Source organism: Rhinolophus hipposideros (assembly GCF_964194185.1).
Source record: "Rhinolophus hipposideros genome assembly, chromosome: X".
NCBI classification, from domain to species: domain Eukaryota; kingdom Metazoa; phylum Chordata; class Mammalia; order Chiroptera; family Rhinolophidae; genus Rhinolophus; species Rhinolophus hipposideros.
This window is the reverse complement of record NC_138046.1, coordinates 48,164,799-48,178,516: the sequence shown is the minus strand read 5'-3', so window position 1 is coordinate 48,178,516 and position 13,718 is coordinate 48,164,799. Positions and strand designations below refer to the sequence as shown.

The 13,718-nt window shown below is 37.8% G+C and overlaps 1 protein-coding gene across 1 annotated transcript in view; it reads right to left on the bottom strand.

Annotated features, from left to right (window-relative positions):
* Window positions 1–13,718, bottom strand: part of GUCY2F (guanylate cyclase 2F, retinal) — a gene marked incomplete at both ends in the record, with an annotated part of 147,016 nt that overhangs the window by 91,574 nt on the left and 41,724 nt on the right. The window contains 1 exon segment of the mRNA XM_081043007.1: window positions 3,158–3,254. Coding sequence (XP_080899133.1) covers window positions 3,158–3,254 — 97 coding nt within the window.

The following is a 13,718-nucleotide window of genomic DNA, read 5'->3' as shown; positions in this document are numbered from 1 at the left end:
CCTCAGGGATACTGTGGATGCCTGATCATGGCATTGTACACCAGAAGCTAAACATTAATGAATGCCAACTATAATTTTATATATATAATATGATGGCTCGGTGTGAGGTTGGAGGGATAGTGGATGGGGGGAGGGGGGTTCACAGTGTGAGGGATATAAATGATGAACGTCTAAGTATTACCTTGTCTTGTACACCTGAAACTCATAAATTAAAAAAAAAAAGAGACTCTGCCAAAATCCACACACATTTGAGCTTTAGCTTCACTTTCCTCTAAAAACTTCCTTTCCTGACCTGACTTCTACTGACCTGCCAATTTTTCTAGACTGAATTAATTTTATATTCACCGAGAGTTTACACTTTCAGACATTCCATTTGGATGGAATTCTTGGCTTGGCTTCTTCACTGATTACACATAGCCAGCTGCAAGTTTGTGACTACACAGCAATTAAGGAAAATGTATGTCTCCCTATCTTTTACCTTGAGAACCCGATACCATCCAAGTACCAAAAGGGATCTGGAGGCCAAGAGCTATATTCTTCTAGGGTAATGCCATCCTTTTTAACCTGGACCAGAATAGTAAAAAATAAAAAGAACATTCCCTATAAGCCTATCACTCCCTATTGATATTCATTTTTTCTCACTCATATGGTGAAAAGTGGTGGGGTGGTGTTTTTTTTTTCATTTTGTGTCCCAATAGGAAAGAGAGAAGGCATAGATGGAAGTTTTACAGACATTATTGGACTATTGTAAGACCTATACAAAGAAACGGCTAATTCATTCCAAAATTAAGCTATGTTTATTGTTTTGATACATTACAGCCAAAACGTCTAGGCAATTGATATGAACTGTCAGTTAGACATGGATATCACAAAAGAACTAAGGTTTTTAAAAATTGGTTTGTTGCTTTTGATCAAAACTTTATATTACTATATTTGGACAACAACTTCTAGACATTTGCTTTTTTTAATTTATTGGGGTGACATTTGTTAGTAAAATTATACAGATTTCAGGTGTACAATTCTGTATTACATCATCTATAAATCCTATTGTGTGTTCACCGCCCAAAGTCAGTTCTCCTTCCATCACCATATATTTGATCCCCTTACCCTCATCTCCCACACCCCACCCTCCTTACCCTCTGGTAACCACTAAACTATTGTCTGTAGACATCTGCTTTTACTACTGATAATCCATTTCTAGATAAAGAAAATATTTGTCACACAATTGAATACTTGCTTTTATAGTATTGTGTTATCTATTGAGATTGCTTTAGAGAGAGCTTGCATTTCAGTATCTACCCTTCCTAATTGAGGTGAGACGTTTCATACAAGGATATTGAGTGTGGCAAATCTAGACAAATTCCACCACCATGAGTTCCAGGGTCCTCTGGTGGCTTTAAACCTAAAGGCAAACATCAGTAAGTATTTATGGCATGGGGGTGGAATATAGCTTTGAGCCAAGAGTGATAATTTTGATGCTCAGCAATACATTTCCAGTAGTATAATATCGACCTTATAAAAGGATCTGATGGTTTGAACAAGTTAGAGGGTAAGAGGGTTGCGATTGAAAATTAAATCAAACAGCTGAATATTTTATTTGATTTCAACTGTGTAGGCTATTACCATGTAAATCCATTCTCACCCAGCCAACTAGTTAAAGTACACCTTTCAGGGTCTCATTTAGGCAAATGATCAGTTTGGTCACAGAGATAATTAATTCTCAGATCTGGCACACTAGTGTAGCAAAAATAAATAGCACATGGGGATAATATGATGTGTTCGCACCCTCTCGTTATATCCTGCCACCACCATGCAATAAATTGCAAAGACTAATGTCTTTATTTTGGCCGCATAGATTGGGCACAGAGAGGCACACTCTCCCATTACTAACTACATTCAACAAAACACTTCCCCACACATTTCTCTTTTCCACGCTTCTGTTTATGCTGTTTTCTCTCCCTAAGATGCCTATATGGACCAGGCAGGTAATATAAACTGATGAATTAATGAAATAAGCTGAATATAAGACAACAGAGAGTGATGGGAACTGTGTCAAACTGAAGGGAGTATGCCTTTTCCAAAAACAGCACCTACTACTAAGTTCTAGTGAATTGTCACAATGATACCAAAGGTTGATAGATCTTCCAACCTTTAAAGAACACCCAGAAATCCAGATTTTCATGTGTGGTCTCAAAATTTCAAAATTCTGGCTAGTGTTTTTTATAACTGTAAAGGTCAAACAAAAGTGGTTACCAGTTTGTGACCTGTAACCTAGACAAATCCTATTCTTCCTTCTTTAAGACACAGCTTCAGTGCTTGGTCTCTGAAAAACCTTTCTCCACTGATCTATCTCCTCTGAAGTTCTGTCATATTTCTAGTGTCTTTTGTGCGATATGGTGTCTATCAACTTTCTTGTGTTGTATGATTTGTCTCTATGACTTGACTATAACCTTCGTGAGGGCAGGGACTGCATGCCATCACTAGCGCATAGACAGGACATACTAGAGGACTCAATGAAGATCACCAGTTACAACACAATCACAATCAGAACAGAACCCTGGTGAAAGTCAACTGTCTTTCACTAGTTGATTCATTCAACAAACTTTCATGAGCACCTATTATACTATCATCACCATGTCAGGTGCTATGGGGTAACATTAAAAAAAAAGAAAAGAAAGAAAAAAAGCTGTACCTCTGCCCTTGAAGAGCTGGCAATCAAATGTTAAATCCAAATTATAAAGGAGGAATATATGAAGTCAAAGCTACATTATTGATCAAAGTGCACTGCATCACTTCTGCAAAGCTATTCTAAGATAGCACCATCCAATAGAAATATAACATGAGTGACATATGTAATTTTAAGTTTTCTAGTAGACACATTAAAAAGATAAAAAGAAAAAGGTGAGATTAATTTTAATAATAGTCTTTATTTAACCCTATATATGCAAAAGTACTATCATTTTGACATGTTATACATATATATGTAATTTAATGAGATGTTTTACATGTGTTATACTAAGTCCTCTAAATCTAGTGTGTATTTTACTCTTACAGCACATCTCAATTCAGACTAGTTATATGTCAAGAGCTCAGTAGTCACCTGTGGCTTGTGGATACCACATTGGACAGCACAGCAAGAAAAAGGGAAGCTCCTTACCTTACTGCCAAAATGGGGATTGATAAATGTCACATCCTGCAAAGTCAGTAGAATTCTTTTGGGTCCTTTAATCAACTGGATTTTATTTATACGATGCTTGAAACAAGAATAATATCAGAGGGTCACAAGGGTCTGGATGTTTTGCAAACCCAGGATTGATTTTCCCTATGATAGCAGTTTAAAAATATACAAAATTGGGATGTCATAAAAATGGCAGCGTGAGGTGAGCCTCTTGATTCCTTCCCTGGAATTCACAACAAATTGAAAAACTATAATTCCACAAAGGACTCCCTGCGCAGCAGACAGGCAAGATAAAAAGGTGTGCAATTGAAATCACCTAAAGATGGGCAAATTGCACAAGCAGGGGAGGAGGGAAGCAGGAATTGCAGAGACGCAGGCTGCGTGAGACCAGGATGCAGACCTGAGCTCCAAGCTCTGAACTCCCTGCATTCCAAAGCTAATGCAGATGTAGGAGAGGGAAGCATTGGACTGCTAAGGCTCTGCTTATTGACCACAGTCCCACCTTAGGGATCAGCATATACCACGGCTGAACCCAATGCTCACAGCAGAGACCACAGAGCAAAGACTGAGGGAAGAAGGGAGAAAACAGTGGTTTAAGCCCTCACTACTGAGCAGAGGATGGAAGCCTTAGGCACTGAGACTAGCCGCCCCCTCTGCACCCTCCCAGAGCTCACCCCGCCCCCACCCTCCCAGTGCTTGAAGCAGAACAGTAGCAGTGTCAGATCAAAAGAACAAAATATTTGTAGTTCTGAGGACTGGGGTTTGCAGCCACGGATTCACAGCCCAACTAGTTCTGGCGAAGACGAGGGAGCTTTGGATACAGGACTGCCTGTGCTGGTGGTTGCCCCCATTGCTCTGGACCACCTCTCACAATCCACCCTGCTTCCACCCCGACCAATCTGGGCAGATCCCTGCAGGAGTAAACAGAGCCTCTGAAACTGATGCAGGAAGAGCTTCGGAAATTCAGAAGCTCTACATCCCATCAAGGAAGTGGTGCCCTATGACCCAGGCAACCTGTTTACACAGGAGAAGTCCACCTTCCAGGAAATCCACCCATTGTATGAGAAGCCAGAACAGTACAGAGAAAACATAACACTACAGCATCAGAGAATAAAAGGCTGCAGTCAGAGAGAAAATAAAACATTCTACCAACACCTACTGGAAAACAAAAGAAAGACCTCTTTCTATCAACCTGTTGCAGAAGCTACTCCTGTAGATGCGTAGGAAGAGAAATAATAAATCATTAATGGCCATGAATAACCAAGGCAAGAAGACAGCTCAGAAAGAAAGTGAAAAGTCTCCAGAAAATGAACTTAAATACATGGAAATATATGACTTAAACACAGAGAACTCAAGATTGCAATTCTTAAAAACCTCAACGAGATGAAAGAAAACACAGACAGGCAGGTTAATTAACTCAGAAACACAATCAAAGAACAAAATTAAAAATTTTACCAAAGAAATTGAAATTTTAAAAAAAGAACCATGTAGAATTTCTGGAGATTAAGAACTCAATAGAAGAAATGAAGAATGAAATAGGCAACTTAGGTAATAGAGTTGACCAGATGAAAGAAAGAATCAGAGACACTGAAGATAGAAATCTGGAAATGATATGGATGGAAGAAGAAAGAGATTTGAGACTTAAAAGAAATGAAAGAACTCTACAAGAACATTCTGAGTCCATTGAAAAAAACAATATAAGAATAATGGGCATACAAGAAAGAGAAGAAAGGCAGAAGGGAACAGATAGTTTATTCAAACAAAGAGTCAAAGAGAACTTCCCAGACTTGTGAAAAGAACTGGATCCTTGAATCCAAGAAGCAAATAGAACACCTAATGGCCTAAATCCCAACAGGCCTTCTCCAAGGCACACTGTATTGAAGTTGTCAAAAATTAACAACAAAGAAAGAATCTTCAAAGCAGCCAGGGAAAAAAAAGATGGTAATCTACAAAGGAAAGCCCATTAGATTATCATCAGATTTTTCAACAGAAACTCTACAAGCCAGGAGGGAGTGGATTCATAATATTCAAACTATTGCAAGCCAGAAATTATGAGCCAAGAATAATCTATCCAGCAAAGATCTCCTTTAGATATGAAGGAGGAATAAAGACCTTGCCAAACTCAAGAAGCTGAGGGAATTTTCTTACACACAACATGCACTCTGAGAAATACTGAAGGAGACTATTCAACCTGAAACAAAAAAGCAAAAGAATACAAAACCATGAGTACTATTACGAACAGACAGAAGCAAGAAATGGCAAACCCTACACCAAATGACACTACACACTTAAACATAACCTACAAGGTAAAGAAGGGGGGAAAACACTTTTTAAAAAAAAGGAAACAGACAACTTGCTACTGCAGTCCAGAAATCAACTCCCAGCATAAATAGGGATAATCTTTGAAAAACATAAAAGGAGAAAGAGTAAAGTTCTGAACCAGCACAAGGGAATGGAGAAAGCATACTGAAGAAAATAAAATACTCTAAATATGAAACTTTCTTTTACATAAACTTAAGGGTAACCACTCAAAAAAAAAAAAAACAGAACTGAAATCTATAACATAAAAAAGAAAAAAATAGAAGGAAAAATCATAGAACACCACCACACTGAAATAATAGACAGCAACAAAAAGGCAAAGAAACAGTGGAGACACAGCCTTACCAGAAAACTAAAGATAGAATGACAGGAAATTCTCACGTATCAATAATCACCCTAAATGTAAATGGACTGAACTCACCAATAAAAAGGCACAGAGTAACAGATTGGATCAAAACATGGAACCCAACAATATGCTGCCTCCAAGAGACACATCTCAGCTACAAGGACAAATACAGATTCAAAGTGAAAGGATGGAAACTGACACTCCAAAAAAATGGTATTCAGAGAAAATCAGGTGTAGCCATACTGGTATCAGATGAAACAGACTTCAGGATAAGAAAGGTAACAGACAAAGATGGACATTTCATAATGGTAAAGGGGACTAAACAGTAAGAAGACATAACAGTCATCAATATTTATGCCCCCAATCAGGGAGCACCAAAATATACCAAGCAACTCCTAAAAGAACTAAAGGGAGAAATTGACCAAAACACAATTATAGTAGGGCACCTAAATACAGCATTGACAACTATGGACAGAACATCCAAACAGAAAATAAATAATGAAATATCAGCCCTAAATGACACATTATATGAAATGGACATAATTGACATTTATGGAGCATTTTGTCTTAGAATATCAGACTACACATTCTTTTCTACTGTACATGGAACATTCTCAAGGAGAGACCATATATTGAGGCACAAAACTAGCCTTAGCAAATTTAAGAATATTGAAATCATACAAAGCATATTGTCTGATCATAAGGCTTTGAAATTGGATATCAACTGCAAAAAGAAAGCAGGAAAAACCACAAATATGTGGAGATTAAACAACATACTTTTAAAGAACAACTGGGTCAAAGAAGAAATAAGAGGAGAGATCAAAAGATACATAGAAACAATGAGAACGAAAATACATTCTACCAAAATTTTTGGGACGCAGAGAAAGCAGTTTTAAGAGGGATATTTATATTATTACATGCCTATCTCAAGAAACAAGAAAAATCCCAGATAAATAACCTCATGTTACACCTTAAAGAACTAGAAAAAGAACAAATGAAACCCAAAGTCAGCAGAAGGAAGGAAATGATAAAAATCAGAGCAGAACTAAATGAAATAGAGAACAAAAAGACAATAGAAAAAATAATGCAGCAAAGAACTGGTTCTTTGAAAATATTAATTAAATTGACAGACCCTTGGCTAGACTCACTAAGATAAAAAGAGAAAAAAACGTAAGTAAACATAATCAGAAATGCAAGAGGGGAAGTTACCAGGGATGCCACAGAAATACAAAGGATCATCCAAAAATACTATGAAGGATTATATGCCATCAAATTCAATAACCTAGAAGAAACGGACATGTGCTTACAAACCTATAGCCTTCCTAGGCTGAATCACAAAGAATTGGAAAATCTAAATAGGCTGGACAACAGTAAGGAAATTGAATCTGTAATGTGAAACCTTCCCAAAAGCAAAACTCCAGGACCAGATGGCTTCACTAGTGAATTCTACCAAACATTCAAAGAGGATCTAACACCTGTCCTACTCAAACTCTTCCAAAAATTGAAGAAGAGACAGTACTCCCTAACTCATTTTATGAGGCCAATATTACCCTGATACAAAAATCTGGTAAGGGTAACACACACAAAAAGAAAACTACAGACAAATATCTCTGATGAATACAGATGCAAAAAATCCTAAACAAAATTCTAGCCAATCAAATGCAACAATGCATAAAAAGATTATACATCACGACCAAATGAGGTTCATCCCAGGGGCACAAAGATGGTTCAACATTCGCAAACGGATCAATGTGATACATCACATAAATAAAATACAGGACAAAAACCATATGATTATATCAATAGATGCAGAAAAAGCATTTGACAAGATACAGCATCCATTTATGATTAAAACACCTAATAAAATGGGTATAGAAGGAAAATACCTCAACGTAATAAAAACCACACATGACAAACCCTCAGCTACTATCACAGTTAATGGTGAAAAACTGAAGCCCTTTCCTCTGTGTTCAAGAACCTGACAGGTTTGTCCCCTATCACTTCTGCTTTTCAACATACCATATTTCCCCTAAAATAACACTGATCTTATATTAACTTTTACTGCAAAAGACGCATTAGGGGCTTATTTTCAGGGGATGTCTTATTTTTCCATGTACAACAATCTACATTTATTCATTTATTCATGTACAAAAATCTACATTTATTCAAATAGTCATGTCATCTTCTTCTGGAACATTGTCATAACTCCCCAAACCCCGAATTCCAGCTTCAATTTCTTGTGACTCCATTTCCTGTAGAACCATTGGCCCCAGTCTCTCATGTCCACCAATAGAGCTCTCCTTAAATGAGCACTTCTTCTCCATGTAGCCTGCTCGTAGTGCATTGGCAACACAGCTGTCAGTGATTTTATCCCATGAATTCTTCACCCAAGTCACAACCTCTTACAGGCTAGGCTTCACAAAGTTTCCATGCTGATTTCTCTCCATTCTATTTTCAATGTAATCATTGATTTCCATGCGCAAATGAATGGTTTGTTTATTGCAATATCAAGAGTCTGCGGGCATCATTATTTGATCTATTCTTCTCTCTGCAAGGAAGTTCTTCATGTCTTTAGCGCAGTGAGTGCTGGCTGAATCCCAGACCAGCAGACCACTTTGGCCACTTCACACAAAAAATGGTAGCATTAATTCGACCCACTTCCTTATAACTGCTTGTGTGTACCAGGCTTTTTCAGTTTCAAGAACATAAATACCTGAAACACGTTCAACCTTATCTTTCCTGCCCTTAGTGATGATTAGAGATGGGGCTTTCTTTCCATCCAGACAAATTGCCAAAAATACAGGTAACACGTGCACTTTTGTAACCAGTGGAGATAATGTACATTGATGAGGCACCCCTCTGATTAATTGTCGTTTGAGATCGTTGGCCCATAAACACTGCAGTTTCATCCATACCAATCATGTTGGAGAGTTGGTATTTAGAAAATTTGATGCCATCAACAAAGGACTTGAATGCAAGTGCACGTTTAATAACTTCAGTATCTTCCAACTTCAACAGTGCTGTCAATCTTCTTAGAGAGAGTTCACATCGCTAAAGGAAGCCATCCAACCAGTGTTGCGATGCTTTGAATTCTTCTGGGGATATTTCTAACTGTGGTGCCATTGCAAGGGCAAATGCTTGAATATCACCCCTACACGCAACCAAAGCCTTTGCTCTCCTGTCAGCAATCCTTTCACAGATGATGTTTTCCAGCTCAGGAAATAATGGTTGCCTACCTGATCCACACTTGCGCTTCTTAGCATTTCCCTCATCCACCTGTTGACTGAGGTTATTGTACTCTGCTCACCATTTTTGAACCATTTGGAGATCCAACTTCTTCTCTTTGCAGAAAGCTGTAAGATTCTTGCCCCAGGAGTCCTCCATGATTCCTTTCTTGTACTCGACAGAATAGCTCTTTCTTTTAGCACTCATCTTGCCTAGGGGTCAAAATATTATTCCCTTTAAATCTAACATTAAATCAAGTGTTAATTGAAGACTTACGAGACAGGAGTGGCAACAAAAATGTTGACAGTTAAGAATGATGGTCCACACAAAGGCAACAAAAAATTGTAGGCACCAAAATTCAGAAAACATTTCTTTATTTCACAGGAGTGCATTAAGTACATCTGTTACAACACATGATGTATTGAATTATGAAGATTCATATCACAAACAACCACGTCCGCTTGTTATAGAGTGTGCATGTTTTTGTGCATTGTGTCTGTTCCCCAATTGGTCATTCAGCAATAAGTCTCGAGTTCATCTGTTTACTTAGGCATTTACCTCTCGTCCAAAGGCGTCCACTTGGTTATTTACAAATACTTAACTATAATTTATATTATCATTTATTTTAAGTATTAATGTCAATAATATTATTTATTTATAAACAATTATAATGTTATAAAATAACATTATTATTATTTTATAAATCAATTCTCTGTCGTGTGTTGCAACAGACATACTAAATGTGTCCGTCTGACTGATGACCTTAACTGGGGCTTATTTGGGGGTTAGAGCTTATATTACAAGCATCCTGAAAAATCATGCTTGGGCTTATTTTCCAGTTAGGTCTTATTTTCTGCAAAACATGATAATATTGGAAGTCCTAGCCAGAGCAATCAGGCAAGAGAAAAAAGAAAAGGTATCTAAATAGGGAATGAAAAAGTTAAATTGTTACTTTTCGCAGATAACATGATGCTATATATAGAAAACCCTAAAGACACCACCAAAAAGCTATTAGAAACAATAAAACGAATGCAGTAAAGATGCCAGTACAAAATCAATATACAAAAGTCTACTGCTTTCCTATCTACTAACAATGAAACCTCAGAAAAAGAAAAAAGAATTCATTTCACAATTGCAACAAAAATAATAAAATACTTAATAATAAAATAATAATAAACTTAACCAAGGATGTGAAATACTTATATAAGTATTGAAAACTATAAGACATTTGTAAGAGAAATTGAAGAAGACACAAAGAAATGGAAAGACATTTTGTGTTCATGAATTGGAAGAATCATCATAGTTAAAATGGCCATATTACCCAAAGCAATATACAGACTTAATAAAACCCCCTCAAAATACCAATGGTATTTTTTAATAGAACAAAAAAAGCATCAGATTTGTATGGAAACACAAAATACCGTGAATAGCCAAAGCAATCCAAAGAAAAAAAAACAATGCTGGAGGTATCACACTCCCTGACTTCCGCTTGTACTATGGGGCAACAATAACCAAAACAGTATGGCATTGGCAGAAAAACAGACACACCGTCCAATGGAATAGAATTAAGAACCCAGAAATAAACCCACATATATATGGACAGATAATTTTCCACAAAGAAGCCTACAACATACAGTGAAGAAAAGACAGCCACTTCAATAAATGGTTCTGGGAGAAATGGAAAGCCATGTGCAAAAGAATGAATCTAGATGGTTCTCTGTCACCATGTACAAAAATTAACTCAAAGTAATTCAAAGACCTAAACATAAGAACTGAAACAATAAAATGCATAGAAGAAAACATAGATCCTAAATTTATGGACCTTGGGTTCAAAGAGCATGTTATGAATTTGACTCCAAAGGCAAGGGAAACAAATGGAAACAAAGGAAACAAATGAATGGGACTATATCAAACTGGAAAGCTTCTACACAGCCAAAAACATTGACAAAGTAAAGAGGCAACCAACTGAATGGGAGAAGATTTTTGCAAACACTGCCTCCGATATGGGGCTAATATCCAAAATATATAAGGAACTCAAACAACTCAACAACAAAAAAACAAACAACCCAATTACAAAATGGGCAGACGACCTGAAGTGACATTTCTCCAAAGAGGACATACAAATGGCAAATAGACATATGAAAAATGCTCAACATCACTAGTCATCAGAGAAATGCAAATAAAAACCACAATGAGATATCACCTCACACCAGTTAGAATGGCTATCATCAACAAGTCAATTAGTAACAATTGTTGGAAAGGCTGTGGAGAAAAAGGAACCCTCATACACTGTTGGTGGGAAGGCAGACTGGTGCAGCCGCTATGGAAGGCAGTGTGGAGGTTCCTCAAGAAATTAAAAATAGAATTACCGTATGACCCAGCAATTCCTCTCCTGGGTATCTACCCAAAATATCTGAAAACATTTATTGGTAAAGATATATGTGCTCCAATGTTCATTGCAGCTTTATTTATGATGGCCAAGACATGGATGGAAACAACCAGTGTCATTCGATAGATGAATGGATAAAGAAGTTGTGGTATACATACACGATGGAATACTATACTGCCATAAGAAAATATGAAATAGTACCATTTGCGACAACAGGGATGGATCTTGAGATTAGTATGCTGAGCAAAATAAGTCAGATAGAAAAAGTTGAGAACCATATTTCACTGATATGTGGTATATAAAACTGAAAACAACAAAAGTACAAGACAAACAGGTGAAGAAACAAAAACTCATAGACACAGACAATAGTTTAGTGATTACCAGAGGGTAAGGGGGGAGGTGGTAGATGAGGGTAAAGGCGATCCAACATATGGTGATGGAAGGAGAACTGACTCTGGGTGGTGAACACACAATGTGATATATAGATGATGTATTACAGAATTGTACACCTGAAATCAATGTAACTTTACTAACAATTGTCACCCCAATAAACTTTATAAGAAAAAGAAAAAAAATATACAAGATCATTGAGAGAATAACGACACATGGTTCTTTACCACAGTGTTCACAGCAAAGAGAGACTGCAAGACTAGTCTTCACAATTTGCAGAGTTACAAAGACCAAAAGAGAAAAATGAAAATGCTATCGAAGATAAATCAAAAGGGAGGGGTGAGGGTGCTGCATAGGGATGGTACCTGAGCCAAAAAAATGCTGTTCCCACATCAAGGGCACATTCAAACCATCATCTCTCAATATTTTTAGAGAACTCAACACCTTTTCTCATATGCCACAATACCAGAACCAAGAATCATTAATCTCCATTTTATAGACACAAAAGCACATTAAAGAAACAAAACAACATTAAGCAAATTGTGTAAGATCCTCTAGCCTGAGGCAGAGCTGGAACTCAAACCCTTGGTCCCTGGCTGTGGGTCCAGGTTTCCGACCACAAGACCACTTGTCTTGCAAAGTTGCATCTATGCATTGCCAAAGCAACAGGTTGAAAAGTGAAAAAATGCAATCAGTTAGTTGCTTTGTCTACTAACTGATTGGGCTGACTGGCTTTTTTTTTTTTAATTTACTGAATTGGTCTCTTGTCTGAGCATTACATAGACACAGTTTAAACCTGATTCTCTCCAACCGTGCCCATTAATTTGGAGTGTAATTATTTCCTACAAATCAATTATTAGACATAGGAGTTTATGATGTCTACCCACACTGCCAGGTAGGTAATCTCAGTTGAGCTGAGTAGGCAACTTCAGGACCTGGAGGGAACCTTGGATTAGTCCATGTGGTAGTTTTGTTCTGTTTTGTCTTGGGGGCTCTGACAGCTAGAGTTTGGCTTCATTTTATTCCATAACCACTTAATGGTCATCCTGTGGAATGCATTTAAGCTGAGTGCCAATGTCATGGAGGGACTCAGCTCTCACTCCCCTCACAAGAACACAGGATATGGTGAGGCCAAAAAAGAAACACCAACGGAGCCATGGATAGGCGAGTCATACCACTATATTCTCGCTGACAGCTGGTCGAGACACACAAGCAAACATCCACCAGTACTCCAACAAGGGGTCTTCCTGCACCCTCGTCTTGCTGGTGGCTAGTTGAGACACAAGAAGTAGGATCCACCGATCTGCAATCCACAATTCTCTCGCTAACAGCACTTGCTGGCAGCAATCCACCTTCCACTTATCTACCAACCAAACAACTTGCTAGCTGCAATCCGCACTTACTAGCGTAGCCACGGCAATAATATTAGTGGCTAATGGCTAACTGGTAACAGTTGATGGCCAACTAGCCACAGCAGATGGTCATCTGATAACCGAGACAGCACCTTTCCATGTGAGGCCGAGAGCCTGGAAACTGCTGTCTGGGACTCTGTCCCCACAGCCAGAGTGGGGTAAACAAGCACTGAAGCAAAGTACTTAGTGAAGGTGCTCTAAGAAGTCTACAGTGTCACTGTAGCTTTAAGTACCAGCAACCCAATCAAATTCTCTCAGTAACTCCACAGGTTTGTAAACAAACAATGTGTTTCTAATTGTCTGACAACAAATATGTCCCTTATCACTGTGGGAGCTGCTGCCCTGCGGAGAAAATTAAAAGAGCCCCATAGTAAATTCTTGGGTAGAGCACATGAATCTTTTGGCAAAGTAAAGTATTACTCCCTAACTTATCTGTTTCATATGTGTAGTGAATTGTGT